This window comes from Silene latifolia, chromosome 11 (assembly GCF_048544455.1).
Source record: "Silene latifolia isolate original U9 population chromosome 11, ASM4854445v1, whole genome shotgun sequence".
NCBI lineage: Eukaryota > Viridiplantae > Streptophyta > Magnoliopsida > Caryophyllales > Caryophyllaceae > Silene > Silene latifolia.
Window position 1 is genome coordinate 152,335,133 of NC_133536.1, and position 20,985 is coordinate 152,356,117.

At 39.8% G+C, this 20,985-nt stretch overlaps 1 protein-coding gene across 1 annotated transcript; it reads left to right on the forward strand.

Moving 5' to 3' along the window:
- Positions 1-15,527: 15,527 nt before the first annotated feature.
- Positions 15,528-18,714, forward strand: LOC141614161 (uncharacterized). The gene is made up of 4 exons (XM_074432916.1): positions 15,528-15,974; positions 16,271-16,760; positions 16,941-18,185; positions 18,284-18,714. Exons 1-4 carry the CDS (start codon positions 15,528-15,530, stop codon positions 18,712-18,714), a joined length of 2,613 nt encoding a protein of 870 aa, XP_074289017.1.
- The last annotated feature ends 2,271 nt before the right edge of the window (positions 18,715-20,985 follow it).

The window sequence follows — 20,985 nt, forward strand, 5'->3', positions numbered from 1 at the left end:
TTCGTTGTTATTGATAATTCAATGGTTATGAGTAGCTAATTTTCTTATGCTAAGACTATAGGGGATCCGTAATATAAAGGGAGAGTAATCGATTTATTAGGTTAATGCTGGTACTGTCCTTGTTGGTTAAATGCTACAATTAACGGTATCTTTCTAATTGAGTCGACGCAATTAGACCTATAATTCCTATTTATCCTTGACCTGGACCGAAAGGTTGGAAAAGGTAGACTAGTAGCGAACAATAGAGTATTGCAGTGAGGACGAAAGTTAAGCTGTTTACACTTTAGGGTGAATTAAGGACCGAAAGGTGACGTTCGCTACCCCTTAGACCGTATTTGCATTGACCTGAGACCTAGATTACTCGACCGGATGATTATGGTGAACCGTTTGTCTTAGCTATTTTTCTCTATCTGTTATTTCCTCCCTTTTATTTCTCTTCTCCTTATTCTCTTAGTCTAGAAAATCACATTTATAAACCCCCAATTTGGTTACCTTGACGAACTTAGATTTAGCTGGCAAATTCCTACCTCTCTGTGGATTCGACCCGACTTCCCTAGCTATATTAGTTAGAGCCAGTTGGTATTTTTGACAGGTACGCGACAGACGTGTCAAATTTTGGCGCCGTTGCCGGGGAGGTGGCGCAAACTTGTTGCTTTAATTAAGTTTGTCCCTCATCTCAAGGAATTCATTCCTTGAGACTGATCTCATTTCTGCAAAGTTTTGATTAGTTTTGCAGGTTAGTTGTTGCTTGAAAGTTTATCTGCCATGATGCCTACTATCACGGAGCATAAAGAGTCATGTGGCAGATGTGGCACGGAAGGGCATGATCCTATCTTATGCATGGAAAGTGTTGAGCGCGTTCTTGCCTACCAGAAATACAAGCAGGGAGTTTCTTTCTCCCAGCTGTATGAAAAAATCAAGAATGATTCTACCCCTTCTACGCCAGTACCACAACCGGTCTCTCCTTCTGCAAGAGAAGAAATTGCCGAATTAAAATCCATCATGTTGAGTATGTCAAAGATGTCACGGCAATCTGAAATAGTTATATCGGAATTGAAAGAACAAGTCGCGCAGTTAACACTCGCGACAGACCAAGCCAAGCTTCTCCCAATTTGCGATCCAGTCAGTGCAACGAATTTTCAAAATGACCTTACTCATGAAGAAGACGAGGTTTTGATAGCTGACGATAACTCGGATGATTTGGACGAGTTTTTGAAGGAAATACTTGCTGCGTGTGCTGTAACCACTCGATCGAGTGACTTTTCTACTCGATCGAGCAGTTTAAACCATCCTATCACTCGATCGAGTGAAAATGGTGGTCGATCGAGAAGCGCAGAATTCCAAGTTGGTCGATCGAGTGACAATCTTACTCGATCGAGTAACTATGCTGAAGAAATCACTCGATCGAGTGAAAAACAAGGTCGATCGAGTGAAACAGGAAAGGCAATTGGTCGATCGACTGATAAAAGTACTCGATCCAGTACTTTAAGTGGCGGGAATCCTAATTTACTATCTAATACCGCCACCGTGTCATCTTCCCCTGCTGTGGAGATGTCACGCAATGATAAGGGTAAAGAAAAGGTTGCGGGGCCACTCATCGCTACCAGGGTACCCTTCCCAAGTCGTCTGAAGGACGCAAAAATCGAGCAGCAGTACGGTAAGTTTGTGGACGTCGTGAAGAATCTCCAGGTAACTGTCCTCTTTTCCGAACTTGTTACTCAGGTACCCACTTACGCTAAGTTTATGAAGGATATTGTGACGCGTAAGAGAAATTTGAGTGAATTTGAGACAATTTCATTTATGGAAGAGTCTAGTAATTTGCTGTTGAATAAGGCCCCTCCAAAAATGAAAGACCCGGGCAGCTTTTCTATTACCTGTGTCATAGGCAATATGGTTATTGATAAGGCCCTTTGCGATTTAGGTGCCAGTGTCAGTGTCATGCCCCTTCATGTCTGCAAGAAACTGAAGATGAGTCATTTCAAAGTGACTAATATTACCCTACAGATGGCTGATAGATCTGTTAGGAGGCCCTTAGGTGTCTTAGAGGACGTGCCTGTGAAAATAGGCAAGCTTTATATCCCAGTAGATTTCATTGTTTTGGATATAGCTGAGGACACTCGGACCCAAATTATCTTAGGAAGACCATTCCTTTGTACAGTGGGGTCATTATCGATGTCGACAAGGGCGTCGACTCTTGCGATGGGGATGACGCTATCACATTCGGTTTGCCCGATTTTAGCCCACCCAATGATAGAGGACACTTGCTATTCGGTCGATATCATTGACGAGTCTATTTATGACTTCTGGTCGGGTTCTTTTATGAAGGACCCCCTAGAAGCTCTTATGCTTTTTGATGAGTGTGCAGATAGCCCAGACGACGATGACGCTGCGTTGGATTTGCTTGTTGATTATTTAGATGAGCATGAGGGAGAACAGGTGGAACAAATGATTAGCACTCTTTGCTCCATTGAGGTAAAGATACCGGAACGTAAGCCTCTCCCTTCTCATCTTAAATATGCCTTCTTAGACGATACAGAGCAATATCCAGTCATTGTCAGTGCCAAGCTTAGTGATGATTAGCTGACCTCTTTGTTAGCTGTACTTAAGAAAAACAGGAAAGCAATGGGCTATTCACTGGACGATATCACGGGGATTAGTCCCGATATTTGTATGCACAGGATAGAGCTGGAGGAGGATCACAAACCTTGCAGACAGGGTCAGCGTCGGCTGAACCAGAAGATGCAAGATGTCGTGACGGCTGAGGTAATGAAGCTGGTGGATGCAGGTATTATTTATTCTGTCGGTAATTCTAGATGGGTGAGTCCAGTACAGGTGGTCTCGAAGAAAGGAGGGACAACTGTAGTTAAGAATGAGAAGAATGAATTAATACCTACTCGAATAGTAACTGGTTGGCGGATGTGCATAGACTACAGACAGCTGAATGCCGCCACTAAGAAAGATCACTTTCCCCTTCCTTTTATTGATCAAATGGTAGAAAGGTTAGCTTCTCATAAATTTTTCTGCTATTTAGACGGGTATTCAGGGTTCTTTCAGATCCCTATCCACCCAGACGATCAAGCTAAGACTACATGTACCTGTCCTAAAGGCGTTTTTGCGTATCGCAGAATGCCTTTTGGTTTGTGCAATGCCCCTGCCACCTTCCAAAGGTGTATGATGGGGATATTTTCAGAATATATTGAGTCTATCATGGAAGTTTTTATGGACGATTTCAGTGTATATGGAAGTGATTTTTCTAACTGTCTGTCTAACCTTGAGAAAGTGTTGCAGCGCTGTATTGAGGTTAATCTTGTCTTTGAATCGGGAGAAGTGCCACTTTATGGTCAACGAGGGAGTTGTCTTAGGGCACTTAGTTTCTGATAGGGAATAGAAGTTGATAAAGCAAAGGTGGAAGTGATTCAAAGAATTACCACCTCCTGTTAACGTTAAGGGGGTGAGGAGCTTCCTTGGTCACGCCGGCTTTTATCGCCGGTTTATCAAGGATTTCTCCAAAATTGCTAAACCACTTACACAGTTGCTACTTAAGGATGCCCGTTTTGTGTTCACTGATGCTTGTCTTTCTGCTTTTAACAGGTTAAAGCAGGCTTTAGTCTCTGCGCCGATCATACAACCTCCCAACTGGGAATTGCCGTTTGAGATCATGTGTGATGCGAGTGATTATGCACTAGGAGCGGTGCTTGGCCAGAGGAAAGACAAAGCTTTGAATGCTATCTACTATGCGAGCCGAACTCTGGATGAGGCTCAAGTGAAGTACACTACCACTGAGAAGGAGCTATTAGCCGTAGTTTATGCCTTAGAGAAGTTTCGTACTTATTTAGTTGGGTCAGAAGTCACTGTTTTTACTGACCATGCAGCTTTGAGGCATCTCCTTGCTAAGAAGGAGGCCAAACCACGGCTATCGAGATAGATACTCCTTCTTCAGGAGTTTGATTTGCGAGATCAAAGATAAGAAAGGAGCCGAGAACGTTGTGGCGATCACTTGTCGCGATTGATGCGACAAGAAGGGGAAGATTCTCTACCCATTGATGATTCTTTTCCGACGATACTTTGATTCTTTGTTATATCGTCTATTGTTAACCAAGAACCTTGGTATGCGAGATATAGCTAACCGTTGTCGGTGGCAAGCTGCCGCCCGACCTTTCTCATCCAGCAAAAAAGCGTTTTACAGTATAACGCTAAGCGATATTCCGGGACGATCCTTACTTGTTTAAGGAATGTGCAGACGGTCTCTACAGACGGTGTATTCCGCAGTGGGAGACCAAAATAGTCCTGGAAGGCTGTCACTCCTCCTCATATGGTGGTCACCACGGTCCATCGCGCACCGTGGCTAAGGTACTTCGATCTAGTTTTTACTTGGCCTTCTTTGTTTCTTGCGACGCTAAGTCTTTTGTTTCAGCTTGTGATGCTTGCCAACGATCAGGGAACATTTCAAAGAGACATGAGATGCCACAAAACGGCATCCTAGAGGTTGAGGTTTTCGATGTCTAGGGCATTGATTTCCAAGGACCGTTCCCATCCAGTAAAGGTAACAGGTACATCTTAGTAGCTGTAGACTATGTGTCAAAATGGGTTGAGGCAATTGCTTCACCCCATTGTGATGCTAAGACCGTGATAAAGATGTTCAAAAAGATCATATTTCCCCGTTTTGGTGTCCCTAGGGTCGTCATTAGTGATGGGGGGATGCATTTTAAAGAAAAGAAACTCACTTCCATCTTTATCTAGAGTTGGTGTCCAACACCGGCGTGGTTTGGGGTATCATCCCCAAACTAGTGGTCAGGTAGAGGTCTCTAATCGCGAGTTGAAAGAGATCTTGTCTAAGGTAGTTTCTAAATCACGGAAGGACTGGAGTCTTAAGCTAGATGACACATTATGGGCTTATAGAACTGCCTTTAAGACATCAATTGGTGCATCTCCTTATAGGCTAGTTTATGGGAAATCGTGTCACTTACCTGTCGAATTGGAATGTAAGGCCTGGTGGGCAATTCGTGAGCTTAATTATGATCCTAAGTTGTGTGGTCAGAATCGTCTTTTGCAGCTAGATGAATTGGAGGAGTTTAGGCTTAACGCCTATGACAGCTCGCGGATTTACAAAGAAAAGACAAAGAGATGGCATGACAAGAGAATCCTACCTCGGGAGTTCCATGTTGGGCAAAAGGTGCTGCTGTTTAATGCCCGGTTGAGACTATTTCCTGGCAAGCTGAAGTCCAGATGGAGTGGTCCTTATACGGTGACAGCTGTTACCAAATTTGGATCTGTGGAGCTTGAAGATTCCGAGGGACGTAGATTCAAGGTGAATGGCCAATATGTGAAGCATTACCACGAGGCGACTGAAGCAGACAATCGCGTTGAAGTCTTGCGCTTCGACGAGCTCGACGCGCCAGTTAATTTATGCCAGAAAGGTCGTGCGGGACCTCTTAAACCAGCGCTCTCCGGGAGGCAGCCCGGACTGTTTTATTGTTCTTTTGTCAAACCTATTTATTTTTCTTTAGCCTTACGTTGAACTTTAGACGCTGTTTTATGAACTTCCTACGTTGTTTTCTTGCTTTTTATGCGTGTTTTGCAGGTCAAAGTACTCGATCGAATGATATTGTGCTCGATCGAGCACTTTCTGAGGCAGCTTTCACTCGATCGAGTGATAATGTCCTCGATCGACCTGATCCAAACTCACGCCTACTCGATCGAGTGGTTTTTCACTCGACCGAGCCCTTCCAATGCACTGGTTCATTCGATCGAGCTGTTCCAAGAGCTCGATCGAGTGGTTTTGACTTCCAGCTGTTGTTTTACGTCTATGGAGCTGCTGCTTGACTTTCTTTGACCTCCCATGTTCATGGTCGGTTTGGGGAGGTCCCTCCTTACGACGTTTTGTAAGTTTTCCGACTCCACTTCTCCTTTTCCTTTCAGTTTGCATTTCTTTCCCTGTTTTTGGTACAATGAGGGCATTGTACGGTTTGGTTTGGGGAGGTATGCATCCATATCTGTGTCTGCATGTTTTCTTACATTTCTGCTTCCATGTTTATTAATTCCGCATGCATTGTTGTTTGTTTTACTTCAAAGAAATCACATAAAAATCATATAATTCAAAAATTTTCAAAAAATTTCACGTTTAATTGAGTCGGAACGTTTGAACATTGACGCTACTTTGAATCCTTACTTGAGCCCTGCATATTCTTGACATTTAGTTGGCGTGATTATGTGCATAATCTACGAGTTTTTGGTTCTCCCTTATCTGAACGAATAGACTTGATTCATTATGTCGGCAAGCTACATTACATTCTGAGGTTAGAGTTTTTTTAAACTGGTGACATTCATGACCGGTTTCATTTAGGATGTGAGTAGTACTCTCTTTAAGACATGTTTTGAGTCTTGCAAGGTCGACGGTTCAGTAAGTTTGAAACATTAATTTAACTCGTTTGCACTTTTCACTGCCACTTTGTCATGTTATCGCATTAAATTGGTTCTAGTGGATGATTTGTAGCCGATGCGTTGGTCCCGTTCCATTGTTCACCCTTAGTTGCATTCATATTTGCTTGGGGACAAGCAAAGGTTTGGTTTGGGGAGATTTGATGCGTGTCTTTTATATAAGGTTTTCACCTCATTTTTACACGCATTTCTGTGCTTTTTATGTAGCATCTGGCTACAAATATCCCCGAATATTCTACTTTGGTCCGTTATTTGTAATTTGCAGGAATTGACCGAAGAGGAGCTAAATCGAGCCTTAATTGTCTCAATTGTATGCATTCATGGAAAATAAGGAGCCGGAGCTTGGAAATCTAACGCTTGGAAGACGCGTGAGCTGAGTTCGGAAGCAATTCAAGTCCTAACGTGCCTATATAGCTCGATCGAGTGGTTCACTACTCGATCGAATGCTCTATATACTCAGGATTGGTCGATCGACCAGTTTAAGGAGCCATCGAGGAGTTTTTGCAAGAGCTGCTCGATCGAGTGATTTGTATCCCCTCGATCGAGTGGTTTGGTGATGATATTGCTCGATCGAGTAGATTATTTCTACTCGATCGAGTGGTTTCGTGTGCTTTAGCTAATTTCCGCCTAATCATATTATGGGCTTTTGTAATCAGTCCATAGATTAGGTTTTAGGATGGATTTCTAGTATAAGACTGGAGAAGAGTAACTACGTTACTCCGGCTCTTCCACACACACGTTAGTTTTGACTCTATTTTGTCACTGTTCTTTGGATTTTGCCCTTCTTTTACTTTTGCTACTCGGATTTGGGATACGATTGGTATTGTCGCCCTACTGTTATTCTTAATTTCATTATTGCTTTTAATTCTTCCCTTCTTCTAAATTGTTATCATTGCTTCAATTGAATTGTTGTCAGTTTTATCATTATGTCTAGTTTTAATTATCTGTTCGTTGTTATTGATAATTCAATGGTTATGAGTAGCTAATTTTCTTATGCTAAGACTATAGGGGATCCGTAATATGAAGGGAGAGTAATCAATTTATTAGGTTAATGCTGGTACTGTCCTTGTTGGTTAAATGCTACAATTAACTGTATCTTTCTAATTTAGTCGACGCAATTAGACCTATAATTCCTATTTATCCTTGACCTGGACCGAAAGGTTGGAAAAGGTAGACTAGTAGCGAACAATAGAGTATTGCAGTGAGGACGAAAGTTAAGCTGTTTACACTTTAGGGTGAATTAAGGACCGAAAGGTGACGTTCGCTACCCCTTAGACCGTATTTGCATTGACTTGAGACCTAGATTACTCGACCGGATGATTATGGTGAACCGTTTGTCTTAGCTATTTTTCTCTATCTGTTATTTCCTCCCTTTTATTTCTCTTCTCCTTATTCTCTTAGTCTAGAAAATCACATTTATAAACCCCCAATTTGGTTACCTTGACGAACTTAGATTTAGCTGGCAAATTCCTACCTCTCTGTGGATTCGACCCGACTTTCCTAGCTATATTAGTTAGAGGCAGTTGGTATTTTTGACAAGTACGCGACAGACGTGTCAGTAATTATGTGATTATTTATTAATGATATTTGGAAGTTGTAACATGTGTTTCCTTATTCTTGAAAATGCAAATTGTTCTAAAATTTCTAAGAGAATTGTTTCTTATCTCTTGCACATTGATATTTTAATGTTGTAAATTATGTGAATTATAATGACATATCTAATGATATGCGGAATGTGTCGCCCTAAACCTAAATATTATATTAGTTGCACCCATGTTTAAGTCATATGTCGTTGGTGAGAATAAACATGCAAGTAATAAATCTAACTTAATTTAAAGGTTTTAGTTATTTAATTTCCGTTTAGTAACTTTTATTATATCATCAATAAATATTTTGTTTAAAATAATAGTTGTCTTGTGTTACAATGTGTATTACATGTTTTGTGATGTTACAACAAATGGTTTGTTTATTCCTGTTGTTTGATATCCCGAACTTCGAGGACGAAGTTTATTTTTAGGAGGGAGGGATGTGATACTACAAATGTTCTGAGTTATTATTGAGACATAATGTAATAAGATTGATGTAGTTGATAATCGTAAATGATCGTAAACGGATAATTATGTTTCTATATAAGTTGGATGGTGCTCAGTTGTTTAGATGTTTATACGTGTTGTTGTAGTAGTTATGGGCGAACTTTGGGACGAAGTTCATTATAAGGGGAGAAGAATGTAATACCCCGTAGTTTAGTGAAGTTTATATAATTAATTTACGTAATTCGAATAATTAATTATGACGGTTATAATTAATAATTTTGAATAAGACGGAATGATATAATAAAATAATAGAATAATAGAGTAATGGGTCGGAATGGTAATTTGGTAATAATAATATACGATAATTTATATGGTAATAGTGAATGATTATTATGTTATGGTAATAATAGTAATGCGATAATAATAATAACAATAGTTATAATAATAAATATATTTTATATTTCCTAATTGGTTCCTTATAACCTTAGCCTACAAATTTAAATAGATGAAACCTCAAACAATGGTCCTTATTATTCATCAAATCTGGAAAATAATTTATAAAGAGAGAGGGAGAATAAGAAAAGGGAATAGCAAGGAATTTATCGTCTTTTATCGTCTCCAGGTAATATTCTTAGACCGTCTTATGTATATACATTGCGATATTATAACTTGTAATCTAGACCACCTTAGATCAGGCCGTAAGTACCGTTGTGATCGTGGATGACCAAGGATCACTGTTGACTTAATTTAACCTCTGTTGACCGACGGGAAAGGGGTGTTTGAAGGGTGTTTTCGAGGGTGGTTTAAAGGGGGTTGTAGTATGGGTTTACTCGAGTTTAAACCCTTGTTTGTGACTGGTATTGAGTCAGACCTGGGTTGGTTGGTCATGGGGGGAGGAGTCGACCACCATGGTGGTGTCGTGGTGGTTTAATATGGTGGTTTGTGGTGGTAGTTGTCGAAAAAACGCGAAACAAGGGAGGGCAGTTGTCGTGGTTGTTGTTGGGTGTTGTTGCGGGTTAAAGTAGGCCTGATTCGAACCACCAATTGGACCCAACTTGACCCGGGCATGGTTGGGATGGTTGATGGTGGCTAGGCCGACCCTTAGGGTGGTGTTGTGGTGGCCGGAGATGGAGGCTCGTGGTAGGGTGGCTCATAAAGCGCGAAATGGAGGAGGAAGGTATTGTTAGTGCTGCTGTCGGTCTTGGGAGGAGGTGGTGGTGGTATGTAAGGGACGAGTGGAAAGAGGGATAACCCCTGGAACCACTTTGGGTCAGTGGTGGAGATGGTGGTGGCCGTAGGTGGTGTAGTGTTGTATAGAGGATGGTGTCGGGTTTTCGGTATTAGTTGTGTCATGGTAGTGTTAGGGCGTGAGTTTTTGGAGTGCTTGCGGTGTTTTAGCTGGTAGTAGGTGGTTGTGAGGATTCTCGGTGGTGCAGGCTAGGGTTTTGCAGGTCTGGGTGGTACTGGTGGTGGCTAGGAGTGTCATGGGATGCGGGTTTTGGTGAAGCGTTGATCACGGTTTAAAACCGTGAATGAATGGGCGTGGGGATGGTTCACGTGTTACATGGAGGTTTTTGGGTTGTTGGGTTTTACGAGCTATATGGGTTGGTTATGTGTTTGGGTCTTATTTATTTAAGTCGGGTTTTTAAGTTGGGTTTGACTTGGGTTTTCGTATACCGTAATAATATTTAATAATAATAATTTATGAATAAAATATTATAATAAATAATTAATTTGAGTAATTAATATAATAAAAGGAATAAACAAATGAATAATTGAATTGAATTGAATTATAAAATTTTGATTAGGTGACGATTGTGAAGAATTATAATCGGGTCAGATTTGCTTTATTTATTGGATTGCTTGAGTTGCTTGATTGGAATTGCTTATCAGGTAGGGATAAATCCTACTCAACTTTTACTCGATAATGTTTGTTGGATGATTTATATTAAAGTGAATTGATCATATGAGAATTGTGTTTGTTGATATCATTGAAATTGTTGGAGGGGAGAATTATATTTTAGATGTTGGTTGGATTAGTTATGATGGAGTTACTGTTATTGCAGAATTGGTTATTCAGTTTAATACTGACAGATTATTATTGCGGCTATATTGGCAGACATCATGGTAAGAGCCTTCGGGTGACGTATTTTAGATTTATTCTGGCAGACGATTTTAAATCGTATTTACTCGAGACAGGCCCCAGATTGGTCTGCAGGCCATTTGGTGGATATTTAATCAACTATATGTTGAGGCAGACATTACCTTTGGTAATGTAGTTTGTGTTTACTCACCTTCGGGTTGACGCTGCCCCAACCAGGGATTGGCGGGATGATTAGTGTAATGAGTAAGTAAAAGGAAGGAGCACGTTGTCAAGGGGTTGTACAATGAAAAAGGAAATTGGATTATTTATCATATGCTTTTGTTGTTAGTATTTATTCCTACTCAACCTCGCGGTTGACTGTGTATTCGTGAACACCTGCGGTGAACCGTTTTATGGGGAGCAGATTTGACAGGTACTAAAGATTAGCTCACTTAGGAGCATTGGAATGAAAGCTTGACTTGGACCATAGTTGAAGTCTAGATAACATAGAATAATTACATCACTTTATTTATTTCCGCTACGAGATGTATTGTAATTTATATTAAGTTTTACTTGGTTAAAGTTGTAATAAACATGTATGCATTAAAGTTTTAATTAGAAGTACTTTGGTTTGTTGTACTTTGTTATTCACTACCTCGGGAAACCGAGATGGTAACAGTCCTATTTATTTGGGAATGTCTAGCTAAAGGCTCCTGAATAAATGGGGGTGTTACAAAGTGGTATCAGAGCAAAACGATCCCCAGGCCTAACCAATGAACATAATAATGAACATAGGATGTGTCTAATAAAATGAACCCAGATGGAAACTGTTAGGAGCCCACTTAAGGCTTGGGATGAGTTAGGGGCCTCCTCACACCAAACTTCTGCCCCCTCCAGTTTCGAACCGGATACCTTGAGAGATGTTACAGTGTGGGGAAATTTAAAATGAATGTTGTTATTTTGTCTTAGGAGTTTTTGGTTGCCTTGGTTGACTATTGGTTTTGTTGATGATGGGGGTTACGGGAACGTAACCTTGCTTTTAAGGTGATAGAATGTGATATGATTTTAAGCTTTGTTTTAAGTATGTTGATATGAGGAAGTATGTGGGCATGCATGTGGAAGGAGTGAATATGGTTAAGTATGTGAAATATTAATTGTTGTGTGGAATTGTGAAGAATGTGATTTTGGTTGATTTTGAAAGATTTTTACCCTTGATTATTTTGGTTGCCATTAACAGTGTGTTTAGAATTATTTTTCGAGATTTTTATGCGTGATAGCCTTCTGAGTTAACTTTCATATGCCACTGGTCTCATGTTCAAAAAATATTCGGTTTAGGAGAAATAAATATTTTAGTGGACAGTAGTCGAAATATTCCTGTACAGTGATGTTTTCGCGCCATGTTTTCGTAAAAATTATCATTTAAAAACTACATAATAATTTGTTATAATTCTAACTCTGCTGTTTAATAGACTCATGTATGTTTCTAAATTAGCAAGCCACGTTGTAGGGAAATATTTTGACAATTTATGGTGATTTTTACAAGTTGACCTGAGTTTCTGACAGGTTGCTGTAAAATTTCTATTTCGACCAAGTAGTTTGTAAAATGCATTATAAATCGATCTTATGAGTTTTTGACTTGATTATTTGTCTCATGATTTACTAACTCTATGTATTTTCTAAAACATATAAGTGCTCAAGGAGTAATTATGTGATTATTTATTAATGATTTCTCGAAGCTGTAACATGTGTTTCCTTATTCTTGAAAATGCAAATTGTACTAAAATTTCTAAGAGAATTGTTTCTTATCTCTTTCACATTGATATTTTATTGTTGTAAATTATGTGAATTATAATGACATATCTAATGATATGCGGAATGTGTCGCCCTAAACCTAAATATTATATTAGTTGCACCCATGTTTAAGTCATATGTCGTTGGTGAGAATAAACATGCAAGTAATAAATCTAACTTAATTTAAAGGTTTTAGTTATTTAATTTCCGTTTAGTAACTTTTATTATATCATCAATAAATATTTTGTTAAAAATAATAGTTGTCTTGTGTTACAATGTGTATTACATGTTTTGTGATGTTACAACAAATGGTTTGTTTATTCCTGTTGTTTGATATCCCGAACTTCGAGGACGAAGTTTATTTTTAGGGGGAAGGGATGTGATACTACAATTGTTCTGAGTTATTATTGTGACATATTGTGATAAGATTGATGTAGTTGATAATCCTAAATGATCGTAAACGGATAATTATGTTACTATAAGTTGGATGGTGCTCAGTTGTGTAGATGTTTATACGTGTTGTTGTAGTAGTTATGGGCGAACTTCGGGACGATGTTCATTTTAAGGGGGGAAGAATGTAATACCCCGTAGTTTAGTGAAGTTTATATAACTAATTTACGTAATTCGAATAATTAATTATGACGGTTATAATTAATAATTTTGAATAAGACGGAATCATATAATAAAATATTAGAATAATAGAGTAATGGGTCGGAATGGTAATTGGATAATAATAATATACGATAATTTATATGGTAATAGTGAATGATTATTATGTTATGGTAATAATAGTAATACGATAATAATAATAACAATAGTTATAATAATAAATATATTTTATATTTCCTAATTGGTTCCTTATAACCTTAGCCTACCAATATAAATACATGAAACCTCAAACAATGGTCCTTATTATTCATCAAATCTGGAAAATAATTTATAAAGAGAGAGGGAGAATAAGAAAGGAGAATAGCAAGGAATTTATCGTCTTTTATCATCTCAAGGTAATATTCTTAGACCGTCTTATGTATATACTTTGCGATATTATAACTTGTAATCTAGACCACCTTAGATCAGGCCGTACGTACCGTTGTGATCGTGGATGACCAACGATCACCGTTGACTGAATTTAACCTCTGTTGACCGACGGGAAAGGGGTGTTTGAAGGGTGTTTTCGAGGGTGGTTTAAAGAGGGTTGTAGTATGGGTTTACTCGGGTTTAAACCCTTGTTTGTGACTGGTATTGAGTCAGACCTGGGTTGGTTGGTCATGGGGGGAGGAGTGGACCACCGTGGTGGTGTCGTGGTGGTCTGATATGGTTGTTTGTGGTGGTAGTTGTCGGAAAAACGCGAACCAAGGGAGGGTAGTTGTCGTGGTTGTTGTTGGGTGTTGTTGCGGGTTAAAGCAGGCCTAGTTCGAACCACCAATTGGACCCAGCTTGACCTGGGCACGGTTGGGATGGTTGATGGTGGCTAGGCAAACCCTTAGGGTGGTGTTGTGGTGGCCGGAGATGGAGGCTCGTGGTAGGGTGGCTCATAAAGCGTGAAACAGAGGAGGAGGGTACTGTTAGTGCTGCTGTCGGTTTTGGGAGGAGGTGGTGGTGGTATGTAAGGGACGAGTGGAAGGTGGGAAAACCCCTGGAACCACTTTGGGTCAGTGGTGGAGATGGTGGTGGTCGTAGGTGGTGTAGTGTTGTATAGAGGATGGTGTCGAGTTTTCGGTATTAGTTGTGTCATGGTAGTGTTAGGGCGTGAGTTTTTGGAGTGCTTGTGGTGTTTTAGTTGGTAGTAGGTGGTTGTCGGGATTGTCAGTGGTGCAGGCTAGGGTTTTGCAGGTCTGGGTGTTACTGGTGGTGGCTAGGAGTGTCATGGGATGCGGGTTTTGGTGAAGCGTTGATCACGGTTAAAACCGTGAATGAATGGGTGTGAGGATGGTTCACGTGTTACATGGAGGTTTTTGGGTTGTTGGGTTTTACGAGCTATATGGGTTGGTTATGTGTTTGTGTCTTATTTATTTAAGTTAGGTTTTTAAGTTGGGTTTGACTTGGGTTTTCGTATACCGTAATAATAATTAATAATAATAATTTATTTATAAAAGATTATAATAAATAATTAATTTGAGTAATTAATATAATAAAAGGAATAACAAATGAATAATTGAATTGAATTGTATTATAAAATTTTGATTAGGTGACGATTGTGAAGAATTATAATCGGGTCAGATTTACTTTATTTATTGGATTGCTTGAGTTGCTTAATTGGAATTGCTTATCAGGTAGGGATAAATCCTACTCAACTTTTACTCGATAATGTTTGTTGGATGATTTATATTAAAGTGAATTGATCATATGAGAATTGTGTTGGTTGATATCATTGAAATTGTTTGAGGGGAGAATTATATTGTAAATGTTGGTTGGATTAGTTATGATGGAGTTACTGTTATTGCATTGGTTATTCAGTTTAATACTGACAGACATCCCTTCGTGGTGATGTAGATTATTATTGCGGCTATATTGGCAGACATCATGGTAAGAGCCTTCGGGTGACCTATTTCAAATTTATTCTGGCAGACGATTTTAAATCATATTTACTCGGGACATGCCCCAGATTGGTCTGCAGGCCATCTGGTGGATATTTAATCAACTATTTGTTGAGGCAGACATTACCTTTGGTAATGTAGTTTGTGTTTACTCACCTTCGGGTTGAGGCTGCCCCGGCCAGGGATTGGAGGGATGATTAGTGTAATGAGTAAGTAAAAGGAAGGAGCACGTTGTCAGGGGGTTGTGCAATGAAAAAGGAAATTGGATTATTTATCGTATCTTTTTGTTGTTAGTATTTATTCCTACTGAACCTCGCGGTTGACTGTATATTTGTGAACACTTGCGGTGAACCGTTTTATGGGGAGTAGATTTAACAGGTACTAAAGATTAGCTGACTTAGGAGCATTGGGATGAGAGCTTGACTTGGACCATAGTTGAAGTCTAGATCACATAGAATAATTACATCACTTTATTTATTTCCGCTCCGAGATGTATTATAATTTATATTAAGTTTGACTTGGTTAAAGTTGTAATAAACATGTATTCAATAAAAATAAAACATTAGGAATGTAGAGATAGAAAGAGAAAAGAACAAAAAAAGGAAAAAAGAGAGCTTTTCTTACATTATGACCTAAATTTCAACAATGACGGCGATCAAATCTGCAGTAAAGCAACGAACTTTTTCTTCTACACACAATAAAACTCATCAAAAATCAAACAAAAATAGATTTTCTCCGTTGGATTTCACTGTAGCAGGACCTTCGACTGTGGTTAAGATTTCTTCGAACCCGGTGGACCTCCAACCATTTGATTTGGAGGATCTTACCACAGATGAAGAAGCTGAAGAATGGATCGTGCAAAATCGAGGCAAGCACAAGCAGACACTTGACACAATTGCAGAAGAACCAGAAGGTATGTTACAATTCACTAAGGAAGATGTTAAGGTTGAAATGGATTTTTGGAAACACTCTGTAGTCTGTTTCATACTGGGTGCGAACCCTCCATGGGATGTGGTGGAAGATTTTATACACCATTTGTGGGCAGATTATGGTGTTGAGAGGGTTTCCTTTCTTCCTAGTGGAATCTTCTTGGTTAGATTTAAGAGTGCAAAGGGGCAAGAAACCGTATTGAAACAAGGTCACTATCTTTTACGTGGAATAATAAGCATGATGCTTGTAGTAGGGTGTACAACAGGTTAGATAGAGCCTTGGTGAACATTGAATGGATTGTTCAGAAGCCAGATTACTTTGCCCACTTTCACCTTGAATGGTACTTTGACCACACTCCTTGTATCATCCAATATCCTAATAGCTCTAGGAACAGAAAATCCTCCTTTAAATATTTCAACATGTGGAGTGGGACATCTCATTTTATTCCTTGTGTTCAGGCTGTATGGGATTGTCAGGTGCTTGGTACACCTATGTTCAAGCTGGTCAGTAAGCTTAAGCAATTGAAACAGCCTCTTAAAGACTTAAACAAAGCTTTATTTGATGATGTTGAAAACAATGCACTCAGAGCTTGGAAGGTGCTGGAGTACACTCAGGAGCTGCTGAGGGCTGATCCTGCCAATAGTGACCTAATATCTTCTGAGGTTGCTGCACTTAAAGAGTATCAGGATTTGCAAAAAGCAGCCGATAGTTTCCTGCTACAAAAGTCTAAAGCCATTTGGTTAAAGGAAGGATATACTAATTCTAAAGTATTTCACAGCTATATTAAAGGCAGGCAAGCAAAAAATAAGGTGTTTCGAATTACTAATGATCATGGACAGTGGATTAATGATGCTGATCAGATTCAAGCTTCTTTTTTGGCCTTCTACCAAACTCTGCTGGGTACAGCTGATCAGGTGCAGCCTGTTAATATTCAGGTTGTACAAAGAGGTCCCATCTGCAATACTGATCACTAGACTATTTTGCTTGCTCCAGTAACTTCTCTTGAAATTAAGGAGGCTCTTTTTTCAATACCTACTCATAAAGCCCCTGGCCCTGATGGGTACTCTAGTGCATTCTTTAAGGATGCCTGACATGTGGTTGGGGATGACATCTGTACTGCAATTAAAGACTTCTTTACTCATGGGAAATTGTTGAAGCAGCTTAATCATACTCTTGTTACTCTCATCCCTAAGGTTGAGATGCCTGAGAATGTTACCCAGTTCAGGCCCATTTCTTGTTGTAACGTGGTGTACAAGGTGATAGCCAAGCTTCTTTGCACCAGATTGGCTGCCATTCTTCCTCACATAATCAGTCCTAATCAGGGGGGCTTTATTAAAAGGAGAAATATTATTGAAAATATTTTGGTGTGTCAGGATGTTATCAGACTTTATAAAAGGACTGCTGTATCTCCTAGATGTATGATCAAAGTGGATTTAAGGAAAGCTTATGACTCTGTTGACTGGGGATTTCCCAAACAGATGATGCTAGCTCTCAATTTCCCTCCTCAGTTTCTCAACTTAATTATGGAGTACATTACCAGTGCTTCTTATTCTTTAGTTCTCAATGGTGAACAATTTGGGCACTTTCCAGGCAAGAAAGGATTGAGACAGGGAGATCCTTTATCTCCTCTTTTATTCACCATAGCCATGGAATACCTTACAAGGATTTTACATTTTACAACTGATGTGCTTGATTTCAAGTTTCACTCCTTGTGTGGTAAGCTGAGACTACAACACCTTATGTTTGCTGACGACTTGCTAATGTTTTCTAAGGGTGACCTTAGCTCTGTAAGGGTCCTTCTTAGATCTTTTGTCGCTTTTTCTGCTGCCTCTGGACTTTATATGAATCAGCAAAAGTCCAACATTTATTTTAATGGGGTCCATCAACATAAAAAGGCTCAGATTCTTAGCATTTCTGGATGTCAGGAAGGCCAACTTCCTTTTAAATATTTGGGTGTCCCCATTACTGCAGGGAAGCTTGGTAAAAGGGAATGTCAGGCTCTTGTGGAAAAAATTGTAGAAAAAATTAGAGCTGTTGGTGCAAGGAAATGCTCTTATGCAGGGAGGTTAGTTATAGTCCAGTCTGTGTTGACTTCTTTATACAGTTATTGGGCTAATATTTTTCTAATCCCTAAAGGTGTTTTGAGGAAAATTGATAGCATTTGCAGAAATTACATGTGGGATGGCACAAGCAACTATGTTAGATCACCCCTAGTCAGTTGGGAGCAGGTGTGTGTGCCAAAATTAGAAGGAGGCCTGGGTATTAGATATAGCTTAACCTGGAACAAGGCTACTATAGGTAAATTGGTGTGGTGGATTTACAGCAAGCCAGACAGTTTATGGGTGAAATGGGTTCACCAATTGTACTTAAAAGGTGAGCCTTGGGGATCTTATAAGCCTAAAACCCATTTAGTGGGAATTGGAGGGCTATATGTAAAGTTAAGGACATTTTTCATTCTGGTTACTCTCAAGGTTGTTGGCTTGCTACTCAAACTGGTTACACTGTTAACTCTGGTTACGAATGGCTTCGACATAAAGAACAGAAAGTGGGATGGGCTAAGTTAGTGTGGAACTCCTGGAGCTTGCCTAAACATAGTTTCTTAGCTTGGCTCATTTTCAGAAATGCTCTCAATGTTAGGGAGAAGTTGTTCAGACATGGAATTACTACAATGAATGAGTGCTGCATATGTCATGATGCAGAGGAAACTGTTACCCATCTGTTTCAGCAGTGTGAATATGCTAAGCTGATTATTGCAGGGGTGAGTCTCAGAATGAACATTCCTGTTCCTACTGGCAATGGAGTCATATGGCTTGGACGAAGGAAGTGGACTCAGATTAAGAAGAGTGTAAGCATTGGAGGAATACTGGCAACTTATCATGCTATCTGGTATCAAAGGAATTAAGCAAGACTTGAAGGTGCATTACTGAAACCTGCGATTGTAGTTTCTCAAATTCTAAAGCAAGTGAAGTGCAGGATTAGTAATAGGCACGAGTTGATTAGTGGTAGTAAGGATGTGGACTGGATTAAATGTATTATGGAATCCAGTCATTGAAAGAATTTGGTTTCATTCTAATGTATTATCTATAGTTTGTAATAGTTCTTGAGCTTAATGAAATTACTTACCTTCTACCAAAAAAAAACATGTATTCAATAAAGTTTTAATTTAAAGTAGTTTGGTTTGTTGTACTTTGTTATTCACTACCTCGGGAAACCGAGATGGTAACAGTCCTATTTATTTGGAAATGTCTAACTAAAGGCTCCTGAATAAATGGGGGTGTTATAGGTCCCGTCCCTGGTTTCAACTCCACACTGAATTCTGTATCCCTCTTCGGTGGCAAACCTGGTATCTCCTCCGCAAAAACATCTGGAAACTCTCCTACCACTGGTATCTGATCAGCTCTCAGCCCGACCATACTATGGTCTTTCACATGGCATAGAATGAAAGGACACCCCTTCCTCAGATAAGACTTCATGGTCACGGCTGGAATCACTTTGATTTTGGGTTTGAAAACAAACCCACGATAAGACACACTAACTCCCTTAGGACACCTCAAAGAGGCTTTCTTTTCGTGACAATCTATTCTAGCCTTATACTTACCCAACCAATCCATACCAATTATCATCTGAAAACCATCCATAGGAAATTCTGACAAATCCATTGGAAGATCAACCTGCCCAACTATCATAGATACACCCTTATACAAACTCCCACATGACAATAACTCACCTGACGGTATAAAAATCTCATCTTTTATAGACTCAAGCTCTCTCGAACCCAAAAGCATAGCATGACTCGACGATACAAAAAAATGTGACGCCTCCGAATCAAATAAAACAAAGGTGGAAACATCATTAACAAGAAAGGTACTAATGATCACGTGTGCATCATCCTCAGCAGCTTTCTTTTCCATCATGAATAACTTGCCACTGGTCTTTTGCCCACTTCCCTGAACTGTACTCGCTGAAGTAGATGGCTTGGCAGCTAATCCCTGATTGTTGTTAGCTGCCGCTTTTTGATAAGAGTTACCGCCATTGCGGTTAGACCCACCGTTGTTATTATGCCCTCCTTGGTTATTCCATGACCCAGCCGGTCGGTTGCCAACATAACTCTGAGTCGGACCTTGCAAAAAGCTCCCCTGCGATGGCCTCTGAAAACCTCTCCCCAAAGCACTAGTAGACTCATGCCTCTTGTGGCCTATACCACCACTGTTGAAACAAGAGATACTCCAGGTGCTAATGCAACCACGACGACCACGCCCATAAGAAGATCCTCCACTAAAACCCGATCCCGATGAGTAATCCCTTGCCTGGTTATGGTTACCCCTCTTGTAGCTAAACTGGCCACTTCCCTCACTCTCAACCTTTCTCTTTTCAAGACCTCTCTCCTTGTTCTCTTTGGCCATCTCAACCAATCACTCAGCTCTCCATGCTTGCTCATAAACTTCTTTAACATATCCAAGGACCCTAATGGTAACTTCTCCATTATCTAGTATGTTAATCCCTTCTCAAACCTCAGTGCCAAGTTCTCCTGACTTAGCCTCATGTCCTCTGCATATCTCGACTTCTCATTAAACTTATGATAGTACTCAGCCACTATCATATCCGAAGTCATCTTGAAATAATCGAACTCCTCCCTCAGCTTACTATGAACATGTTCAGGTACAAACACCCGACGCATAGCTCTCTTAAACTCAACCCAAGGTATAGCTGACTTTCCCTTCTTCAGATAGTGATCTAGGGCACTCTCCATTACCTTGTCCCACCATTCCCCTGCAGCATCTCTCAAGTAGAACGCAACTTGTTTCACTATGAAGTCCACAAGACAATGAACTACTCCCAAGATATTCTCCATCTCCCTATTCCAATATCGAGCAAAATTGGCGCACAAGTACCGATATACTCCTTTTGGTTGAAGCGGGATATCTTAGTGCTCATCTTGGTAAAGTCTACCCCGACTTATTTATCTTTCCCAAACCTCTTTAGGGCTTCAGTAAGCGCATCTTGATGCTCAAGCATCTTGGCAATATCATCCACACTCATCTTTTGCGCCCTAGCGTACATAGCTGATCTCTTTGATGTCATATCTTTGAGTTATAAGAGGAGAGAAAAACGTAAGCATATAGCCTACGGCTCAAAGCATATACAACCTGTCCAACACCTACTTGATCGAGTA